Below are 24,535 nucleotides of genomic sequence, written 5' to 3'. Positions count from 1 at the left end.
AAAAAGTTTATATCTGTTTAAGAAGAGATATTTAATGAAAATATTTTAATTCAGATTTTCTGTAATACAAGAATCAGATGCAAGGAAATATGTCTAAATATTAAGCATGTATGCTATCAAGACTTGAGACTTAATGGAAGACTTTTCTTTGTTGCATTCCATGTTCTTTTAAGTAGTATTTAAATTATCTTTGTCACAGTCCGTAGTGAAAATGAATCAGTCCCATACTAAAGGATTGAAGTTTAGGATACTCACTAGAAATAGCAATAGATTTTATTACTTAAATAAAGGCTTCTGATCAACTTAGATGTCTGTTTTATTTCCACTGAGTGGTTTAGCTATTTTGCTTTTGTGTTTTTATTTTATGTGGTTAAAAATTAAATATATATCTTAATATTTTTTAAAGAAGTTTTTTAAAGATAGCTTAAAATTTATTTTTATTGAATATAAATTTTAGATAATGTACTTCTAACTTGCATTTTCTTAAATTCTCAGCTCCTATTTTTATCCTCTTATTAAAGATAGTTATGACAAAATGCAATATGTTTTGCTTTTAGGTTTATTTTGTAATTATGCTTTTTTCTAATACTTTTATAGTATTCTCTCAATACTTTTTTCTCCATACCTAATTTTTCCTTATAATAAAACACACATAACAATTTTAGCTTCATATTGCACTAACAGTGTGTCATTCTCTAACTAAAATTTGTTGATTGAATATACAGTAGTGATGTGTTATTATTCTCCAAAAATAAAGAACGGCTGAATGACATTAAATTATTGCGTGATAAAGTCTGTAGTTGGGAGTATAATAGTAGTTACTTTTACCCCTGGAAATGAATATTCTTTATTCTGAATATCTTATAACTTTATAAATGATTACAGTTTAACCTCAGAATTATATTAATGTTTTCTGTGAGTAATTTTGGAATTCTAGGCATTAGTTGCTGGTGGCTATCAACAGCTCTTAGTTTTTTGTTTTTGTTTTTGTTTGCGGTTCACGGGCCTCTCCGCTGACCCTGCGCGTCCGGAGCTTGTGCTCCGTAACGGGAGAGGCCTCAACAGCTTATAGTTTTAATTAACTTGAATGCACCTAAGAACTAGGAAGAAGCCAGGAAAGGACCATCGAGTATTTAAAGACAGAACCTACTGGCATGGACTTGGCTCTGGGATAGCTGTGTCAGGCCTTTCGTTCATTCTGTCTATTCTTTTTTATTTCTTAATAAATCTTATTATATATATAAATTAATTAATATATATATTTATTTTTGGCTGTGTTGGGTCTTCGTTTCTGTGTGAGGGCTTTCTCTAGTTGCGGTGAGCGGGGGCAACTCTTCATCGCGGTGCGCGGGCCTCTCGCTATCATGGCCTCTTCCCGTTGTGGAGCACGGGCTCCAGACGCGCAGGCTCAGTAGTTGTGGCTCACGGGCCCCGCCGCTCCGCGGCATGTGGGATCTTCCCAGACCAGGGCTCGAACCTGTGCCCCCTGCATTGGCAGGCAGATTCTCAACCACTGCGCCACTAGGGAAGGGAAGCCCCTCTCTCTATTCTTAACTTAAATCAGTTTCAATAGAGCTTGATTTTTCTGACTTTTTAGATTATAACAGATTAGAAATAAATGAGAAACAGCAGGTTTCCGTGGTGGCGCAATGGTTGAGAGTACGCCTGCCAATGCAGGGGGCACGGGTTCGTGCCCCGGTGCGGGAGGATCCCACATGCTGCGGAGCGGCTGGACCCATGAGCCATAGCCGCTGAGCCTGCGCGTCCGGAGCCTGTGCTCTGCAATGGGAGAGGCCACGACAGTGAGAAGCCCCCGTACCGCAAAAAAAAAAAATAAATAAAAATTAGAAACAGCAGTAGTGTGCTTCTAGATTAGAGGTAGACTCAGATTACATTAAGGAGAAATAGCATTATTAACTTTTCCATGGTTTGACTTTGTTTTCCTCTTACACAGAGTACAAACTTTTATAAATATAAAAAGTAATAAATGAAATTAACTCTAAAAAGGAATAACTGGCAGATTCCTAGCAAGGAGAACAAGATTAAATAAAAACCATAAAAAGCATATACAGGTATTTAAAAATTATAATAATCTTGGCCCATTTAGATATGGGCAAAACAATTAACTCATCACCTGAGGTATTTGCTCTAGTTTTAAAGCCAGAGTTTTTAATGACTCCTAAGTAACGTATAGAAGGTTAAATCAGATTTACTACCCGTTAAGAAGTAGGGATATAAAATGTACTTAATAAAGTCTTTCTTTTTAATTTAAAGAGGGTAAGCTTCAGTGTTTGTGAAATTTCGTTGGTATCTATAAGTGGTATATTTACTATATTTAGTGTATATCTGTTTTCCTTCCTTTGTTTTCCTGTACTTTGTTTCTTTGTCCTCTTTTGCAGGTACTGTACTAAAATCGAAATAAAACTTACTTTGTTTATACTTATTTTGAATGTAAAGTTCATCATATTCAAAATAATTAATTTTTTCCCCAGGTGCTACAAAGTACACCGATAAAGACAATGGAGGAATGCTTGTATGGTCTCCATATCACAGTATCCCAGATGCCAAATGTAAGTTTTCTTAAATTGAATGTTTATGTCAATAGGGAATCTATCAACCAATTCAAAATGCAACTTATATTTGTTTTTGGGTCTCTTAGATTCTCATAAGAAATCAGTTTGTCTTTGTTTTGTTTTTTTGATGGAGCTTGTTATGTTAGAATGTTTTTCCTTTTGAAAGGTAGTGGGTTGATCATTCCAATTTGTGTCAGGCCCAGGAAGACTGAAAAAACCTAGGATCTGATGGCATTGCTGCTTAAATCCTCAAGCAGGGGAGGGAGTTACTATGTAGACATCTGCACAGGCTATTCCTCAGTATATGAAGCTGTAAAGAAATGCCTTCAAACTTCCAAGAGCCCACTATCATTACCATTTTAAAGAGGAAAGGGGAAAGAACTGACTTCAGCAGCCATCAATCAGGTCATCTTTGTGCTCTCCATTTCTGGACGGAGACCTTCTGGATCATTGACCATGCACTTCTTGAATCATGGTGTGGCTTTAGACTTCAATGTGATGTAGCGGACCTGATCCTTTGCGGCACATCAGATATAGGAAACGTGCAGGTAACAAAACTAAGATCCCCACCCCTCCATTCAGTTATCATTTGATTTATTAAAACAAACAAACAAAAACCACTGAACAGCTATTCTAGTGGCTGTAAAATAAGCTTGTCTTTTAAAAATATTTACTAAATCTTAAAGATGTCCCATGATGGTTTATTTAGTTTCATGAAAATTAATGATGTCCTATATATCATGTGCATAGTAAGTCATACTTATTGATGCAGTAAGAGAACTAAAAATTGAAAACGGGGTATTGTTTTGCATACCTGATAATTCTTCCTATTTAAGAGCTTCAGAATACCAGCAAAAAGTCTAGCTGGTAACCTAGGAATTATATGCCCTTGAGGTATTCTTAACAGAAAACACAAGATTGTACATTTTGTGTACTGAGAAACCTGAAAGAGACGATCAGGTTTTTTGGTTCAATCTTCATTATAGGCAGAGGTTTTCAGTCACAAACTGAGCATTAGGGTGTCATTGGCGTTTGCTGTTTTAGCACTGTTTTATACAATGGTGCATTTCTTAGCAAAATGGAAAACAAAATTCAGAAAGCCAACATGTCCTGGTAGTGGTGTGTCCATGTGGAATATCCAACTGAAGGTACAGGGTAGTGACTTTCATCCCTGGCTGTGCTTGGAATCACTTAGGGGAACTTTAAAAAAAATTCTGTTGATGTCTGGCCTCTACCTCAAACTGATTAAATCAGAAATCTTGGGGGTGGAGCCAGGACTTACTTTTTTAAAGCTCCCCTACTGATTCTAATACATAGCCAGGGCTGAGAGCCACAGGGTGATTGGTATTGTTCAGCCTTCTATTTATAGGACTATGAGACATTTTTGTTAATCAGCATGTGTTTAGACCTGTCATATGTTTAAGTACTAGGGGTTCTAAATAGAATATAATATTTGGATTTTCTTCATCAAAAGCTTCCAGTCTTAGGGAGATATAATAACATCCATAAAAATTAGTTAATCTTAACAGCATTATTGTTATAGCAGCATATTTATATATTAAACTGTACTGTACTATTAATAACAGCAAACTCTTAGAAAGTACTTAAAATGGGCCAGATGCTGTTTCAAGCACTTTACATATATTAGCTCATTTAATCCTAGGAGGAATAGTATTAAACATAGTACTATTTTTATCACTATTTATAGTGAGGAAACTAAGGTACAAAAAGGTCAAGTTAATTGCCTAAAATCCAAAAACAAGTGACAGGGCTGGGAACCAAGTCCAGGTAGCCCAGCTGTTCTAGGATTAGAATTCTCAACCACTGCTTCTCAAAAATGTGCTTAAAGAATTTATATATATGTGTATATATATATATATATATATAAAATATAGGATCAAGAAGGACTTCACGTAAAACTGAGTCCTGCTGAATGTGAAGTGGCAGATTTCTTGGCAATGAAGCCTTGAAATAGCCAGTATATATATCATCATAGAAACTGCTTATTTAAACAACTCTACTGGCTTGATTACAATAATTGAGGATGAAGAAAAATGGAATATTCAAACATCTTTTGTATAGCTAGCCGGAAGAGCTGAAGAAAATTTTAGGAATACTGAAGTATATATAAATTGTAATTATGTATAGCTGGCAAAACTATAGATAAACCATCCTTTATACAGTAATCAGAAACGGGAAGGTAAAAGCTTTGGGAAAACTCTAAACATGAGATGGGGTCTTAAATAATTGTCTCTTCAAATAAAGACTGCAATAGAAGTTACCTAATATTTTATACTGTAATTAGGCTTTATTGGCTAACCACAGATTGGTTTTTTTTTTAATACAAAAATAATTATAGTAATGTCAGTGAATTTAATAAGTAGATGCTGTATGGTCACAGAGATAACTCATACTAAGTAAAATTTTAAACCAAGTGAACTTCTGATCCTGGTCATAGAAGTGAAAGTCTTTTTTATAGTATTTCATGGAAAATGACTTTGGCTATTTTTTTACCCCTAGAGTGTAATTGTTTTTAAATTTTGCTTTGTTAAAAAAAAAAAGAGTCAACCGGGCAAATGAAGTAAATGAGAATAATTAATTATATAACATTGTTTCATTACAGTGGATGAATATATTGCAATTGCAAAGGAGAAACATGGCTACAATGTGGAACAGGTATGTAGAGAAACATTTTAATATTAAAGTTTGCCTCAGTATTTATCAAATCCAAAGAACATCTCATGATAGTTTCTGTCTTAAGAAACTGCATAAGTTCAACCAACTTTATAGCTACTACAAAAGTCCTAGCAAAGTCTGACCTTTCATCATCAAGGATTTTGCTTTTATAAACATTATTTATCTCAAGGACTTGAACATTTTTCCCTCGACACCTCTGTTTCTTATCTGTTTTGAGTTCTTAAAGTATCTGAAAGCCTTCAGGATTACTCTAGCAGATGCTCAAGAAAAAGGGAAAATATTTTTAAGTAGAGGTAATTCTCTTTGACTTTTTAACCTAAAAGTCCTAAAAGTTAAACTTTTAATTTAAAGAAATAATTAAGATTTTTAGATTTTGAAGGAAATCATTCACAAAGGGCTTTAAAAAAAATTAGATAACTTTAAAAGGAGATATATATATCCCTAGTAATAAGGGAATGGAGAACATGGAAAAGTAAAAGTGAAATAGAAATTCTTAAATTTCATTTTGACTAAGTAAAAAATCAACCTTTATCAGAATTAATATAAAGTAAGTGAATTTTCTGTAACCTGGATTATTAAGAGCTAACTTTATAGTTAGTAACATGATTAAATAATAGAAAGTCATTTCAGTGAAGCTGAGATGTTTATCTAAATGTAGTTAACTATTCTGTGGATTTTGAAGACTTTGATTACGTATTTTGTTTTTAAGCCTCGGCTTGCTTTTTAATATTTGTTTGAGAAGGTTAATCCTTCAAAATGTGACTATACATATTTTCATTTTCATTTTCAAGGAGTATTACCAAAGTACAGAAATTTAAAACTCACTATTTAAAAAGTTGCTGTATCTCTTCTTAAAAAATAAATCTTTATCCCCTAAATGATACTCTGTACCTTATAGTAAAGATAAAGACCTACCGCTTACTTACAATAGAAGGGAAAGTTGTTGAATTGTTAGAAATTATCCATTTCAGGCTTTCCTATGATGTGGTAATAAAGTCATTGAAGTTATTAATATGCCTCATAATAATTCTTTGTGTATATTATGATAATAAAGAACATTTAAAAATATATGTGGTAAAATATTGTTAAACTTGCAGTTGAGGTACTCTTACTTCTTAGAAGTATTTAGCCCATGATACATTTGTAACAGGTTAAAACCTAAATATTTCTCTACTGAGTCTTGACCGAGCACTTCTAGTTTTGTGTTATAATTGATAGTTTCATTTAAGTATTGACTTACAGGTTATTTTTCCTTTTAGCATATTTTTCTCTACACATTGACAAATGAATAAATGTGAGTGAAAGTCTTGATATGAGCCTACAAACCTGCTTTAGTAATTATAGCCACTCTCCTCAGCTCACTTTTTCTAGATTCTACAGCAAATATGGTATGTAAGAACATTTACTGTTCTGAGGCCCTGATTAAAAGAAATAAATAAATGAGGTCTGCTACCTGGGCACCCCTGATTAAAAGCCCCAAACTGTGAGTGTATCTTCAGTTGAAGTCATAGGCTTAAGATTTTAACCTAATTTGTGTTTAACTCTCTTAAGTGTGATGGAACATAAGTCCATTAAAACCAAAGGGGAATGATTTCTCTTCAAAGGCACTTGGCATGTTGTTCTGGCATAAACATAACATTGAGAAGTCCCTTGCTGATCTCCCTAATTTCACTCCCTTTCCGGATGAGTGGACAGTGGAAGATAAAGTCCTATTTGAACAAGCCTTTAGTTTTCATGGGAAGAGCTTTCACAGGATTCAGCAAATGGTATGGTAATTTTGCTCTTACTGTGATTCATACCTGAGTGATAAACTTATTCTATTGTTAAACACTTCCTAATTATTAAAAACAAAAGTTTTCCAATCTAATTTTAATTTTTAAAAATATTTTTAAATAAGTATATTTTACATACAGTCTTATTTTCTACTATTCTAATGCATGATCATTATGTGTCATTTCATTGTAATAAATTAACATTTATTATGACTTAAGTATATGTTTAATAGAGTTATTAAATATGTCATTTCAGGAAAAAAATTTCAGTTTTATTTTTAAATGTTTCATTTTTCTAACATTAGGATTTTATTTTCAAATTTATATTCCTTTGGATATGAAAACCAATTTTTAGAAATTCTGTATTATTTCAACATTGTTCAGGTGCTGTTGCTTTTTTTTTATTTAAAGAAAAGCTATTTCTAGTTGTTAAATTTCTAGTATTGTGTCAAAATAATATAAATCTGAGAAGTTGCTACATTAAACTCTTTTAACTTGAATGAATGGAAATTAGATAATGTTTGCAAATATATCTAAGTGTCTTCCATAATCAAAGAGAACATTTTTCATTGGAAGTGTGTGTGCTTGTTTGCCAGTATGACAAAGCAGTGCGTGATCATTAGTCATTTTGTAGCTTAAGTCTATTTGCATCATTTATCATTTTAATTTTATCTCTCCTTTCCCTGCTCAGAATAAATAGGAATATTTATTTAGAAATGTGAGTGACATAGGTATGGTGGGGTGCTATGACTATAGCTGCATTTTTTAGCTCTATAATTCATAAAGGTACCTGGGAAAATATTTTTTGTCTATGCTTTTGTTTGCTAAGTATCAAAGAATAATAGAAATATTATTCATTCTGTTAATCAGAGTTTATGAATAAACTTGCTTGATATTAACATGATTTTTTTTTCAAGCTTCCAGATAAGACAATTGCTAGCCTTGTGAAATATTACTATTCCTGGAAAAAAACTCGATCTAGGACAAGCTTGATGGATCGCCAGGCTCGTAAACTAGCCAATAGACATAATCAGGGTGACAGGTGGGTTGAATGCCTTTATGTAGTTACAGGTATTGCTTGTATTTCCTAAGGCAGAGCAATTATCACAATACAGTGTAAATGCTTCTTATCCTTACATTCATGTTTCCACTCTGACGAGAAGAACTGAGTGATCAGAAATCTTAATAGTAAGGACTCTCTTCAACTCTTTAACTGTTAATCATAGCCAGCAAACCTTGCAACTGAGTTATATGTGAGTTGTATTTAACTAATCACAAATGCTTCCTTTCAGTACTGATGTATTCAATACATATATTTAGAATATATTAAGAAGTATATTCTCTGGCAGATGGTCTTTCCACAGTTATCTGAGTAACTGAGGTCCACATTATTGTAGCTGTATCTTTCTGGTAGTATAAAAGATCATTTTTTCAGTTCTCCACTTGGAACACATTTATTAATTTGATATAATAACTTATTATTTCAGTTCTCCAGTTGGAAAATAAGTATTATATCAAATTAATAAATGTGTTCTTTTTCCCAAATGATATTTCTTTCTAAATATCTTTCCTATTGGGTCTCTGTTTTTTAGCTAGAAACGTTTGCTTAAATGATTCTATATACCTAAAAGGGTAAATGTTTCTAAACACTACAGAAATCTAAACTATAAAAGCTCATCTTCCCAAGGACAACTCCTGGGGAATATTTAGTAAAATTATTAGCCAGGTATGTTGCAGTTTGATGAGAGCACTGGAACACAATAAAAGGAAGTGAATTAAGTTTATTAATCTTTGTTTTTTTTTCAGTGATGATGATGTGGAAGAAACACACCCAATGGATGGAAATGATAGTGATTATGATCCTAAAAAAGAAGCCAAGAAAGAGGTAATGATAATCATTAGGGTGCTTATAATTGTTCTACAAATCCACTCCAAAAAACGAATAGTACTTCATATTAAGAAAAACATTTTTATATAATGGGTTAAAAGGTAGTAAATTTCAATGTTAATTGGAGGTTTTTGGAAAAACGATAACATCTAGAACTCCAATTAGCCAATGAGTTAAGTAATTTTGGGGTTATCTCATCCACTCCGAAGTATAAAAGCCCTGCCACGATGTCTACTCTTTTTTTTTTTTTAATAAATGTATTTATTTATGGCTGCATTGGGTCTTTGTTGCTGCACGCAGGCTTTCTCTAGTTGCGGTGAGCAGGGGCTCCTCTTTGTTGCGGTGTGTGGGCTTCTCATCGCAGTGGCTTCTCTTGTTGCAGAGCACGGGCTCTAGGCTTACGGGCTTCAGTAGTTGTGGCTCGAGGGCTGTAGAGCACAGGCTCAGTAGTTGTGGTGCACGGGCTTAGTTGCTCTGTGGCATGTGGGATCTTCCAGGACCAGGGCTCGAACCCATGTCCCCTGCATCGGCAGACGGATTCTTAACCACTGTGCCACCGGGGAAGTCCCCATGCCTATTCTTTTATTTTTTTTATTTTTTTTTAATTTTTTATTTCTGGCTGCCCCAAGTAGCTTGTGGTATCTTACTTCCCCGACGAGGGATTGAACCCAAGCCACAGCAGTGAAAACCCGGAATCCTAACCACCAAGCCACCTGGGAACTCCCCACGATGCCTATTCTTCGCGCAGGCTCAGCGGCCATGGCTCACGGGCCCAGCCGCTCCGCGGCATGTGGGATCCTCCCGGACCGGGGCATGAACCCGTGTCCCCTGCATCGGCAGGCGGACTCTCAACCACTGCGCCACTAGGGAAGCCCGATGCCTATTCTTTAATCCATAGAAAAGAAGTAGAACCACCCTCAGATAATACAATATTAGGTGTAGAATATTCTTGGAAAACATTTAGTTTATTCCATGTTATAACAAATTATTAATTAGTACCAGGTATACTGACAGCAGTGAAAATTGAAAGCTGCATCAAAGGAAGAGATGGAAGAATCCCCAACTAGAAGAGCACTCATATTCCTCAATTTAATGATAATAACGATGACTTAAAATCATTAAAAAGAAAAGTTTTAAATTGATACGCATGCTCATTTATTAAGGCAAGGAATTGCATAATTGTAAAAAAAATAGACCAAATGTTGATGAGTAAAGGCTTGTGATGTATTGGCAGCTGTGGAATAGTGAAAATAACATTGAAAATTGGAGAATGTTACTTCATCCAATATGACTCCCATTCCTCCTCTTAAGGAACTCAATGCCATGGCCCATTCTGGCCCTTGTCATCTTTCATCAATGAAATTTAATAAATCCTACCCTTAACTTGATATTTTACTGATTTTCTTACTACTGCTAAATGTTCTCAAGTTCCTAGATTCCTTCATTTCTTTTCCAAGTCTCCTTGTTTCCCTAAACCATAGACCAAATGACCAATTACTTAAGTTGCTCTCTTCCCAGTATCTTTGACTCCCCATTTCTCTCACCCTTCTGCTATTCCTTCTCTAACCCTATAAACCCACAATGCTGGATCAATTGCTATTCTTGGTCTGGTGTAGCAGGAGAAAATTGCAGGATCACGTACATTGTTGCTACTTACAAAAAGTAGTTTCCAATCTCAGTGTAGCCCTTAGCACCTCTCAGTTTTTTTCAACCTGTAATTTTCAGTTTTTTCCATTGGTAAAATTAAAAGGTTCTGACAATCAAAGAGGTAATATGTATAAAAGTACTTATTACAGTACCCAGTACATAATAAATCTTGAATAAAATTTATTATGTAAGCAACTGTTTGAACATTCATCCTTTGCTACACATCACCTACCACCTCTCCACTCCCCTAAAAAAACTTAGCAGATAACTTCACTTTCTACTTCATGGAGAAAATATCAAGCAGGAACACCCTTAAATTCCAGCCCTTCCCCTAACCTCTGTGCTACCATACTAGCCTTTTTATCTGAGTATATTTACACTTCGGATGTTATATTAAAATTATTGTCTTGTGCCCACTTTTGCCCACTAAGCTGTGAACTCTTTGAAGTCAGGGCCTCAGTAACACTGGAACATCTGGTATCCCCTAGCACTTCACATAGTACTCATTGTCCACTTCCTTGCTGGTACTTGATAGGATCAGATATTTTAAAATGTCACAAATCCAGTAATATGAAATTACTGAATGAACAGTCTGAGCTGAATGCCTCTCTCTCAAGATAGGCCCCTCCCCTTGTTCTGTATAATTTCACTGCTTGTTTGACCTATCTTATCCCCTCATATTGCCTCTAGGACCTTCTGTTTGTCATACTTTCAGCCTTTTCATTGCAGCCCAGAAGTAAGCTCCAGTCTTTCGTTTAAAAGCATGACTATCTCCCAACCAGTCTAGAAAGAATTATCCTCCTTAGCATGGCTTCACTTGAGTTTGCTTCAGTCAGACTTCTGTCCCTTTACTTCTCTGAAACTGCTGATAGGCCAGCAGTGACCTGCTAACTGCCACATCCAAGGACTGGTTTCTCAGTGTACTCTCCTTGTGCTTCCTGTATTATTTCAAGTTATTGACCCCTCCCTTCTTCTGAAAATCTCTTTTTGAGTTTTCTAACACGATTCTCTGATTCCTGTCTACCTTTTTAACCATTGTGTCTCAGTTTTAGTGACTTCTTTTTCTCAATTACTCTGTTCATATTGTCATTACCATTTTTAATTCTCTCTCTCAAATAACTGTAAATTTTGTTCTTTTCTCTTTGGTCTTCTAGGTGACTGCCTTATTTTTAGGTTCTCATCTCTTCTCTGAATTACTGACATTTTCTATCTTATCTTAATTTACCTTATCTCCATGCCTCCAGACTCTGCACCACACCTTCCAAGTCCATTCTTCACCCTGCTGCCAAAGCAATCTTTTTAAAACCAAATTTACTGTTTGCAACCCTTCCATGGCTTTGTCCATAGGATAAAACAGTCTTTCTAGTTAGGCATTCCCTGCCCCACCCCACTTATTTCACATTCCTAAGAGAGTTTCAGGTAAGTGTTTTAGTTCCCCCAGCCTTTGTTCCTTGTTGGTCCATTTTTTTTCTAGAATTCCCTTTCTTCTCAAATCTGCCAGGCAAATTCCTCATAACTCTGCAACATGTAGCTTGTCTATGAACTCTCCTGTGCCTTATGTTGAATTGACCACCTCCTCAGTTTTCTTTAAATCCGTTGCAGCACTCATTGAGCTAAGTGGTACTTGTTTACATCTGGTTTCCCCTCACCTGCTTACCTATCCCTGGGTGGTAAGCCCTTAAAGAGCAAGAATTGTGTCTTAACTACAGGGCCTGGTAGATAGTAGGCTTTCAGTCAAATTTATTTTAACAGATGAGAATATATGTTATGAATTCTTAATTACTGTACAAATATGAGAGATTAGGGATTTGGGTTTAGTTATGTAGGAAATGTATGTATGTGGAATACTGTTTTTTCCAACTATGCGAGATGGTACTTACACATTTGGTCTTTTGTTGGCCTGTGATCTCATCCTGTTAGCAAATGTAGTGAGGGGAGTAAAAGTTAAAAAGTGTTAAAAACATACTGCAAGGTTGTGGTCCGAGGCTCGTACTGTTTGTCAGCAGCTTCATTCATTTCTCTGTTCTTTCACAGATGATAGGGACACCACTCAGGGAATGATACTATATCATTGCCTTTAACACACATCTTTATAGCTGCTTCTGCATGTTGTTGACACATTATATGGAAAGGTTTTTATTTTTAACTTTAAAAAATTATGAACTATACATACCATAGACTATGTACAATTTAAAGAATAATAATAAAACAAACACCAGTGTGTCCATGACTGAGCTCAAGAAACAGAAGTCCTTTCTGTATGTTTTCTTTATTGCACCCCTCCCTTCTTTCCAGTGGGAACATCTATCCTGAAATTTATCAATTATTCACTCCCTTTTTTATAGTTTTATCACAAAGTTATGTATCTCTGAGCAACTCACATTTAGTTTTGTACATTTCAGACTTGATTTAAATGGAATTATATTGTATGTGTTCAGCTACCCGCATTTTTTTGTTGCTGTCCAACATGTTTTTGCAGTTCATTTTCATTGCTGTATTACAGTGTTCCCTTGTATGCATATGCTACAACTTAACCACTCTCTAATTAATGGACATCATTTCTAGCTTTTTATTATTATGAACAATACTGATAAGAACATACCCTGGATACATATATATAAGAGTTCCTTTGGGACAGTGGTTCTCAGCTAGGTTTAGTATTACTCACATAAAGGGCATTTAAAAATTATGGACGGGCTTCCCTGGTGGCGCAGTGGTTGGGAGTCCGCCTGCCGATGCAGGGGACGCGGGTTCGTGCCCCGGTCCGGGAGGATCCCACATGCCGCGGAGCGGCTGGGCCCATGAGCCATGGCCGCTGAGCCTGCGCGTCCGGAGCCTATGCTCTGCAACGGGAGAGGCCACAACAGTGAGAGGCCCGCGTACCGCAAAAAAAAAAAAAAAAAAAAAAATTATGGACGTGTTTTTGGTTGATGGGCACCACTGGCATATATTGGGAAAGGGATGCCAGCTCTCCTGAAATGCACAGCACAGATTGTTCCACCAAAATGCCAGCAGTGACTTAGTGAGTAATAATGCCCTAGGATTGTTTGGAGTGGAATTACTGTATTTTAGGGTATAACCATGTTTAACTTTCCTAGGTAATGGCAAATCATTTTCTACATTTGATGTACTTCTGTTGGGCTATGAGAGTACTCATTATCCAGTTCCTTGCCAATACTTTATGTGGTAAGACTTTCAAGATGTTAGAAATCTGATGACCTGAAATGGTATCTCATTGTGTTCTCAGTTCATTCATGAGATTACTAATAAGGCCAATTATTTTTCCATCCATTGTCTATTATTGTGTCTTTTTTTAATGCTTATTTGTGTTTGTTTTTTATCTATTGGTTTGGTTTTGTCTTTTTCTTAAAGACAATGTATAAAATTTTTAAGTTTTAAAGTTTTGTTTTTTACACTTAAGTCCTTGATCTTTCAGTAATTAGGTTTTCTTTATGTTGTGAGATAGAGACCCGTTTTTATTTATTTGTTTTCCAATATGGAAGCGAGTTCATTTCTTTCAACTGGTCTGCCATGTCAGCTTCATCATAGATGAGGTTTCTATATATGTATGGCTCTCTAGTCTGCTTCTCTTGTCAGTTATATATCCCTTGTCAGTCACACAATGTCTTGATTACTATAACTTTATAAGTCTTGATAGCTGCTAGGATGAGTCCCATTACTTGGTAGGGCTTCTAAAGGTGAAAGTCCTTGGCTATTTTTGGACTTTTGCTCTCAAACTTCAAAGTAGGAAAGTGCTACTTGATGTTCCGTTGAATCTACATATAAACTGGAGAGAAATGAAATCTTTAATTGTTTGTAGATTAGTTTGCATTTCCTATATAGAGGTTTATATTATCTGAAAATAACAGCAGTTTTATTTCTTTTCAGTCCTTATAATACCTTTTATTTCTTCCCTTACTGAACTGGTTAGAATCACCAGTATAATGTTGAATGAAGTTATGATAGCAAATATTTTTATCTTATTCCTGACTTTAGAGAGAATGATTTTTACGTTTCAACATCAAGTAGGATGTTATTAAAGGTTTTTGACTTGCTCGCATGACTGGTAGTTGATATACTAGCTGTTAGCTAGCATTCCTCTCTAGCCTGGTGGTCCCTTAGTAATTTGGTTTCTGACCATGGCTGGTTGCCTCCGAAGTAATCATCCCCAAATCTACTGCATTCTGTTGGTTTTAAGTGAGTTACTAAAGTTGGTCCAGAATCAAGGAGAATGGGAGAGAGTCCCACTTCTCAGTGGTTGGAATGTTGAGGAATTTGAGGATATGTTTTAAAACCTCCAAGTCTAGAATGTCGAATTTTCATAAATGTTTTTCCATGTGTGCTTGAGAGTAATACATACTCTAATTATTGGTTACCGGCTTTTTATGTCTTAATTGAAGCTTGTCAGTTATATGCTTGAAATCAATATTCTGTTACTGCTTGCCTACTTGCTAGGGTTGTTTCAGTTGGTGTTTATGTGCTTATCTGATGGATTATTGAGAAATAATACTTTTTATATTTTGAAGCTATTGTTATTAGGTGTATAGAAATTGTTTTATCTTGTTGAATTGAACCTTTTATCAATATGTAATGACCCTTTCATCTCTTTTGATGTCTTCTACTTTTCAAGATTATTTTGTCTGATATAACTCTATCACCTTTCTTTTGTTAAGTGTTTGCCTGGTATATCTTTTTTTTTTTTTTTTGTGGTACACGGGCCTCTCACTGTTGCGGCCTCTCCCGTTGCGGAGCACAGGCTCCAGAGGCACAGGCTCAGCGGCCATGGCTCACGGGCCCAGCCGCTCCGCTGTATGTGGGATCCTCCAGGACCGGGGCACGAACCCGTGTCCCCTGCATCGGCAGGCGGCCTCCCAACCACTGCGCCACCAGGGAAGCCCTGCCTGGTATATCTTTATTGCTTATTTTCAACATTTCTGTGTCCTCACATTTTAAGTATGTGTCTTACAGGAGCATATAGGTTGGGTTTTATATTTTATCTAGAGAGTTTAGCTCCTATATACCAGTCATGATCATTGATATTTGTATTTTTGTTCTTTCTTATTTTTACCTTCTATTTGGCTTGCTTTTTCTGGTTTTCTTTCCCCTCCTTTATGGCCTTCTTTTTGGATTAAGAATCCATCTCTTGTTTGATTTTTTTTTTTAACTGTCTACTAGTTTGGAATGTTTCTATATTTCTATTCTTACTGTGTATTCTGGAAATTTTATTCTGCATATTTAACTTAAAGCCTAATATTGGTGTTTTTAATGGGATTCTAATTAATATAAGACCCTTAGGCTGCTTTGACTTCAACCACTATCCTCTTGATTTATATGCTATTTTTGCCAAGTTTTAGTTACATCTTATTTTTTAAAGTATCTCATATCAAACACATAGTCGGGGTTAGTTTAGATTTACTCACATGCTTGAAATTAATTTTGCTTATCATTCTTTCTTGAATCTTAGAACTTTCTTTGAAAATAATTTTTCTTTTTTCTAAAGTGTATCTTTTACAGGTTAATTTAGTGAGTCTATTGATTATAAACACAGTCAGTTTTGGAATGTCCAAAATGTCCTTCCTTGTTCTTGAACACTTAGTTTTGCTGGGGTTAGACTCCTAGGTTGATGGATATTATTTGAAGATATTATTCTGCTGCTTTCTGATTTCTGTCATTGCTTTAGAGAAGTCGGCTGTCAGGCTAGTTACCATTCCTTTGGAGGTAATTTAGCTTTTCTCTTTGTCTGCTTTTATGATCTCTTCTTTGTCTTTAGTGTTCTGTCGTTTCATTTTAACGTATCTGGGTATGGATTTCTTTTTTTAAACTTGCTTCGGATTCATTTGTACTTTCTGAATCCTGTCTTAAGTTCTGTAAAATTCTCATTTGTTGTCTCTTTGAATATAGATTCTCCCTCATTCTCTCTATTCTTTCTTTTGGGAATTCTTTTAGAAATGTAATGGACTTTTCACGTGTCTCTTAACCACTCATATTTTCCATCCTTTTGTCTTTCCATACTTCTGTACTATGTTTTGGGCATTTTTCTCATATGTGCTTTTGAAGTCACTAATTTTCTTTTGAGCTCTGTCTGATCGGCTAAGTAACCCATCCATTGAGTTTCTAATCTTATTTATAATATTTTTTATTTCTAGGTGTTCTATTTGGTTCTTTTGCATATCTGCTTGGTCAGTTTTGATAGACTCATTTCTTATAAGAATATTCCATATTTTCAGTTCTTTTATTTCTTTGTACACATATAACACACTTATTGTATTCTCTTTACCTAGTAATTGTAATATTTGTCATCTTTGCAGATATAATTCTATTGTTTGCTTTCTGCTGTGTTTCACTCATGAGGCTTGTTTGGCACTTTGTGGTTGTGAGCTCATTTTCCTTGGAACATATTTGTTGAAAAATTTTGAGACCTGGTTTTACAGTGCATTCTTCTGAGGATAGTTTGCCTTTACTTCTGCTAGCTGTCTGAAGGCCCTACCAACCTGAGACACTTCAGAGTACATTTTTGACTTGGAGTTTTTCAGGCCAGACATTCCTGTAAATTTAGTCCCCAAACCTGCCTGAATATAGGCCTGTGGTTAGGGATTCTTAGGGAAGACTTTTTGGTTTCTTTCCTTTCCTTTCGGCCAAAGATGAAGTAGGCATGACTTTCTTTAATCATCTTCTCCCTCTGCAGGGCAGGGGCACTTTTCCTACTTTGCACAATGATGGAGTCCCCTTCCAGAGTTCTGGCTTTATCTCCTGTGCCCTGCACCTGTTGTCCATTGAAGCCTAGGCAAATGTCAGCTCCTGCATCCTTGCTTATCCCTCTGGTTTCCTGCTTTCTCATCATTTCTGGTCTCTGAGGGACTTCCTCACCTCTCTGCCAGCTCAGAAATTAATTTAAAAGATTTAAAAAATATGTTTGATCTAGGGACTTCCCTAGTGGCACGGTGGTTAAATATCCACCTGCCAATGCAGGGGACACGGGTTCGAGCCCTGGTCCAGGAAGATCCCACATGCCACGGAGCAACTAAGCCCATGCGCCACAACTGCTGCGCCTGCACTCTAGAGCCCATGAGCCATAAGTACTGAGCCTGTGCACCACAACTACTGAAGCCCTCATGCCTAGAGCCCGTGCTCCGTAACAAGAGAAGCCACCACAATGAGAAGCCCATGCACCACAACAAAGAGTAGCCCCCATTCACCGCAACTAGAGAAAGCCCGCACGCAACAAAAACCCAATGCAGCCAAAAATAAATAAATTTATTTTTTAAAAAAAGTACTTGATCTAGCAATTTTAGAAGTGCTATACTGGGAGGAGTTTCCCTGAACATCAAATCTGCCATGTGTTGCTTTGAGTTGCATTTTAAGCAACAAGGTGGATTATACTTCACTATACAATTATTTTGTGACTTTTTTTGGAGTTTCTTTTCTAAAGAATTGGATTATTAAGTCTATTCAGTGAAATAGCCTTCAGCCTAATGGACACAAGTTTCTAATGGATTCCTGTCTCAGAAGCACAGAATAACATTGTATTTTTACATCACACTTTAAGAATATTGCAAGTAATAATGAAACCCTCCTTAAGAGTTCATGGTGATCATTGTTAGAACTTTCCTAACCTCTTCCAAAATGCAGATTTGAACTTTATTTTATTCACAGTTAAATAGACTTGGAGTCTAGAAATGTTGTTAGGATTAAAATAACCCTGTGCCCTTTTTAATTTTTAGAAGGCATAGTTCTCTTTCACCAGTGCTAAAGTGAGAATGAGATGTTACCTCTTTTTTACCAGTTGTCTAATTTGCCACTTGTCATGATTCCTAATTTGCCCCTTTTTTTTACTTTCTTTAAAACTTTGCACTTAATAAGTTATAGCTTCCCCCTCCCCTTTATTGCTGAGGGAAAATATATCCCATCTTGAAATCTTGAAGCAAACAGAAATAGTTTAGAGTCCACCTTACTTTTTCATTTGTTCATAGTCCTCTGGGCATAGAAACCAAACATTTTATTGAGTGGATTAATCAAAGATACGTTATGGTATATGCTCATTTCCTCTTAATTGATGAGTTGTTGTGTGTGTGTGAATTTGGACTCGTATGTAATATAATCGGTTAGAAGTATTTTGTAGGTGTACTTAGTGTAACAGACACTTCTACTAGTAATAGACTGTTTTCAGTTTATACATTTGTAAAAACCAAATGACCTATTATTCTGTCTTTATTCTTCCAGGGTAATACTGACCAACCTGTCCAAACTAGCAAGATTGGACTTGGGAGGAGAGAATATCAGAGTTTACAACACCGCCATCATTCTCAGCGTTCTAAGTGCCGTCCACCTAAGGGCATGTATTTAACCCAGGAAGATGTGGTAGCTGTTTCCTGTAGCCCCAATGCAGCCAACACCATCCTGAGGCAACTGGACATGGAGTTGATCTCTTTAAAACGTCAGGTATTTTATAAAAATCATATTTTCGATGATTCTATCTATTTTGCTTATATACTTTTATCTCAGTAAACTCAAGTTTTTTTGCAGATTTTCTCAGCCACCCATTTACATAAGTTTTGTTTTTTTATTTACCTTGTTTCCAAGTTATAAGATGCCTCTGTCTTTCTAGATTTGAATCCCAGCATTGCCACCTGTTAGCTTTGTGATGTTGGGAAATACTAAAGTCTCTATAAGCTTCAATTTTTTTATTTATAAAATTGGGCATAATAATCATACTTCTCTCACAGGTTGTTGGGAATTATTTGAGATAATGCATGTAGATTGTTCAGCAGTGTTTGGCACATTTTGAATGCTCAGTGAATAATGGCTGCCCTCTTCCTTATTATCATTATCACCAGTAGTAGTAGCAGCAATATTATTTAAAAGTATCATTATCATAATCAGGTAGTGGTTAAGTTAGGTTTTAGGGTCAGTGATCCTAAGTTTTAACCCTAGCTACACTGTCTACTTCCTGCGCAACCACAGAGGAGCTTGTTTAACTTCTCTCAACTTCAGTTTTCCCATCTCAAAATGAGGATAATAATATTTTTGCTTGGGGGGAATTAAACAAGATAGTATATGGTAAGTGCTTAAAACATTACTGCCTTGCACATAATAGGTACTCAATTAATGGTTGTTATTAGGTCTCCGGTCTTTCTCAGTCATGTTTTCCTTTATTTATTTGTTTGTTTCTCTTGTTTTAGGTACTCTTCTAAGTCTGTACTTTCTTGCTCTAAATTAACCAGCCTTACACTATTTGCCAGAGACTTCTGAGTCTACTTCTCAAGCTGTGGCTTTTCTCCCAAGTTCTATAGCTACATTTCCAGCTGCGAGCTAGACATCTCATCTAACCCCCAAAAGATTTCTTTCTGTGTTCCTTGTCTGTTGAAACATCTGAATCATCCTTGACTCATCCCTTGCCTTTATCACTCCCCCAACACACACAAACATAAGTGGTAAGTTATGTGAGTTTCATCTCTGAAATTTCCTTTAAATCAATCCCCTTATTTTTAATCTCATCCCTACTACCCTTGTTCAGGCCCTTATCACCTCTTATCTGACAATCCCCGTCTTGTTGCTTCTCCTTGCTGTCCATCTCTCTTCAGCTCTATGTTACACATTGTTATTAGTGTTATCCTTTTAAAATTCTGGTGTAATCCAGATGACTCATCTTAAAACTCTTCATTAATTTCCACTTGCCTTTAGCAGGTTACAGCAGAGCTAGACAGGAATTTATAGGAAGGTCATGTTAAGAAATTTAAAATTCATCATGAGTTAGAAAACCACTGAAGGATTTAAAAGAGGTATAACATGGTCATATTTATGTTTTTCAGCTTTATCTCTTCGTATTTTTTTTTCCAGTTGCTCTAGGGATTATAATATGCATCCTTAGCTTACAGTGTCATCCTCGCTTAGATATTACAATGTGCATCCTTAGAGTTAATATTATACCATTTCACATATAATGTAAGAACCTTGCAACAGGGTAGTACGGACCAAGATAGTTTTTCTCTATACCAAACATTCAAATTTCTCTATCCCTTGACCCTGGTTACTCACCCAAACTGGTTTTATATTTCTCTTTTCTTCTCCAGCAAAGTTCCTGAATAAATATCTATCACATTAGCTTACTCTGCTTTCTTACCACTTATTCTCAGAGGCTTCGCAATCTAATTTCTTCCCTACATCCCATCGCAATTCTGCCACTGAAGAAGCTATCTTAAGATTGTTTATGAACAAGTTGCCAGGTCTAATGCCCTCTTCTTGGTTCTTATCTCTTTTGACAACCACTTCTTCCTTCTTAGAATTCCTTTGTTTTGACTTATATGACCCTGGACTCTCAAGTATATATATAGTATATATTTGATTGAATGCTTTGCCTTTAGTCGAACCATACTTGTGTGCAAGACTCCCATCTTCCAACCCACAGCACTCCTTCTCTTTAGAGAACTTCTGAAACACTTTGCCTGTGATATTTTTAAAGTGCGCAGAATTTTTTTTTTTGCAGTTACGCGGGCCTCTCACTGTTGTGGCCTCTCCCGTTGCGGAGCACAGGCTCCGGACGCGCAGGCCCAGCGGCCATGGCTCACGGGCCCAGCCGCTCCGCAGCATGTGGGATCTTCCCGGACCAGGGCACGAACCCGCGTCCCCTGCAACGGCAGGCGGACTCTCAACTACTGCGCCACCAGGGAAGCCCTCGCAGAATTTTTTTAAGTAATGAAGGAATAAAATGTACTCAGTCACCTGTAATCATACTTAATCCTCAACACTACTACTTCACTACTACCTCACTTAAGACTATTTTTATTGATTTTTTAAATTTATTTATTTTTTTAATTTATTATTTTTGGCTGTGTTGGGTCTTCGTTGCTGCACACAGACTTTCTCTAGTTGCAGCGAGCGGGGACTACTCTTCATTGCGGTGTGCGGGCTTCTCACTGCGGTGGCTTCTCTTGTTGCGGAGCACGGGCCCTAGAGCGCACGGGCTTCAGTAGATGCAGTGTGTGGGCTCAGTAGTTGTGGTTCATGGGCTCTAGAGCACAGGCTCAGTAGTTGTGGCACACAGGCTTAGTTGCACCGCAGCATGTGGAATCTTCCCGGACCAGGGCTCGAACCCGTGTCCCCTGCATTGGCAGGCGGATTCTCAACCACTGCACCACCAGGGAAGTCCTATTGATTTTTACAAAGGAACTTTTTTAAAGCTTTAAGTTCCTTTCTTGGATATTCGTTTGATGTGTAACATAGTAAAGATTTGCGCTCTTGGATTTGCAAATTCTACCACTTTTATATCCCAGACGCATCTCATAAGCAGTGTCCAGACTGAATTCTTCCGTGCCCACAAGGTATCTGTTCCTCTTTTTGCATTCCCTGTCTGGGTGAATAGCACCACGTACACTCAGTTACTCAAACCAGTGACCAAAGAGTTATCCTTGATTACTCCCCCTCCCTAATTCTCCACAATCAGTTGTTTACAAAGACGTCTTAATTTTGTTTCCAGGTTATTCCTTAACCCATCTCTGTGCACCACAGCCACCGCCACCCCTTCATTTCTACTGTTTAAATCGAAGTCCTCAACGTTTCTCATTCGGATTGTTACATTAACTTCTATCTTCTTCACCCCATTCTGTTCTCCAGATTACTACTGGAATTATTGTTATAAAAGTGAAATATGGTTGTGTTGCTCCCTTGCTTAAGGTTTCCTTCAGTCTTTAGGCAAGATTCAAATTCTTTGGTCTGGCCCCAGCCTAACTGCTTGCTGCTGCTTTAGGGCTGTCATGTCTTTCTAATGCTATTCTGCCTGGAAGACATTCCTTCCCCACAGTCTTGTCTACCTGCTTCATTGTTATTAATCCATTAAAACTCAATTTAGGTGTCATCTCCTCTGGAAAACTTTCCCTAATCTTCCCCATGATCCACACCTGCTAACACATGCAAACACACTTACTCTCTTCTTTCTCTCTCCAAGACTACGTTAGGTGTTTTAGCACTTATCATACTTTTATATTTATTTATCTCCCCACTAATCTATGAAATCCCTAAAAACTGAGACTTCACATTTTATCTCTTTCTATCTATCTAACATGGCTGATCAATTAACTTCATTTGAACCAACCTAGATTTATACATTTTAGCTTTGTTTTTAAGATCTCAGGTGAAAAAAAATTTTGCACATCACTTTATAAATATCAGATTGTCCATACCGGAAAAACAAAAAATAGAAAAAAATAAACAAATGAACAAACAAAAAATCCTAACCCTTAATATTCTAGGTAGAGGTTAACAAAATTGCTAGTGGAATAGTAGTTTCAAACTTGGCATGGTTCAAAATCAGGTTCTACCTCCTATTTCTATAGCCTTGGGAGTTTCTTAATTTCTCCGTACCTTACCTTCCTCATCATTAAATTGTTAGAATAGAAATAGTCAGTTCTGCTATAATGCTTGTTTTGAAAACATGAATTTTTTCCAACACAGTTGATATACTAGGGAACAGTTTGAACATAATGTGACTTTTGCATTTGCTTACATGTGATTTTTGTTAGGGAAAAACTACATCTTGCTGAGTACATGCCCACACACTTCAGATGTATACCAGCTACCTCAATTCACTGTGTGTTATGTGCCATCCACATCCACATCTGCTGTTAAAACTTTTTATCTGTTTTCAAATAACCCTTCTTCAACCACTTCCCAATGACTCACAAATTGCAGTTATTTTGACACCCACTTACGTAAGCAACCTTTTAAGGTAAAGTATCATCTTTATTGTAACGCTTGTGAATTTCTTTATTATTTGAATGTATAAAAACTATGCTATCATTTTTATTAGGTGTCTGTCTTACGTGTCACTGATGAAGTTTTTGAGTGTTGTGTCCCAAGCTCCTTCTCCCCATAAGCCCTGTGGTTTTTATTGTGCAGTTTTGCCTAGTACAGTGGCTTTTGAGAATGCATATGTCAGGTTATAACAGAACTGATTGTACTTACTTCACAGAGTAGTTATGAGAATTAAGTGATTTATTACATATGATGCACCGACAATGATGCTTAACATAATAAACACCTAATAAATATTATCCACTGTCATCATTATTATTCTTATTAGAATAATTGTTATTTGATCAAAGCATTATGGTAATGAGAAATATTGGTGGAATTTAATCCCTATATATACCAGTTATCTTGGATTGTAAGAGACATTGTTACAGATATTCAAACACTATCATTTATGAGTCTGTTAGATATGTATATAGTTGATGTGTATATTACTTGAATGAGTGTTGTATCACACACTAAGTGTGATAAGTGTCCTATCCTCATGAACTTCAGTTTAACAGGGTGTTGATATATATCCTTTTCACTTATTGAATACTCAAAAATTCACCTAAGTAGATGATCTAATTCATATTTTGGGTTATTTTGTTGAAGGTTCAGAACGCTAAGCAAGTAAACAGTGCACTTAAACAGAAAATGGAAGGTGGAATTGAAGAATTCAAACCTCCTGAGGTATGTTATTGAGGAGTACATGTGCTAAGTACAGTGAAACCTTGTTCTTTGAGTTACCCAGTGTTCAACTACTATTTTGGTTACGTGTTAATACTTTGAAGGTTTTATAATATGGATAATTTATTATGTCTCTATTTTGTCATTTAGATAGTTACTCTCTTGAGACTTGGCTAATGATTTACATTAAATCATTTCGTCCCTGTCCTTAGCACTTCTTATCAAGCAAAGTAGTTAGGGAAAATAGCGATACTAGTAGGCCCAGTGCATGTGAAACTAGAAGGTCATTAATGAACAAGCCAGGGCATTTTTAGGTCTAGAGCAGTGTTTGTTCAAAGCCCTTTCCTACCTGTGTAAATTGGTAACAGGAAGAAAAGATCACAAGAAAAGGAGCTCATTTTAACAGTTTAACAAAATTTTACTTTAATTTTGTGTATTTGGATTTTGGCTCAGGTTTCCAATTAGGATTTTAGTAGGTGGACTTA

General features: G+C 36.2%; 1 protein-coding gene across 8 annotated transcripts in view; it reads left to right on the top strand.

Annotated features, from left to right (window-relative positions):
- Positions 1-24,535, top strand: part of RCOR3 (REST corepressor 3) — a 51,191-nt gene that overhangs the window by 6,775 nt on the left and 19,881 nt on the right. For 6 of the 8 annotated variants that reach the window (XM_032623411.1, XM_032623388.1, XM_032623433.1 and 3 more), the window contains exons 3-9: positions 2,493-2,570; positions 5,197-5,249; positions 6,875-7,036; positions 7,960-8,084; positions 8,849-8,927; positions 18,798-19,016; positions 23,976-24,053. In XM_032623411.1, the coding sequence (XP_032479302.1) occupies positions 2,493-2,570; positions 5,197-5,249; positions 6,875-7,036; positions 7,960-8,084; positions 8,849-8,927; positions 18,798-19,016; positions 23,976-24,053 (794 nt within the window). Of the gene's footprint in view, positions 1-2,492; positions 2,571-2,770; positions 3,122-5,196; positions 5,250-6,874; positions 7,037-7,959; positions 8,085-8,848; positions 8,928-18,797; positions 19,017-23,975; positions 24,054-24,535 lie in introns of those variants that run through there. The other 2 variants (XM_032623417.1, XM_032623424.1) reach the window with 2 other exon arrangements.

Source organism: Phocoena sinus, chromosome 1 (genome assembly GCF_008692025.1).
Source record: "Phocoena sinus isolate mPhoSin1 chromosome 1, mPhoSin1.pri, whole genome shotgun sequence".
Lineage (NCBI taxonomy): Eukaryota > Metazoa > Chordata > Mammalia > Artiodactyla > Phocoenidae > Phocoena > Phocoena sinus.
Note: the sequence above shows the minus strand (reverse complement) of the source record. Positions and strands in the feature narration are given on the sequence as shown.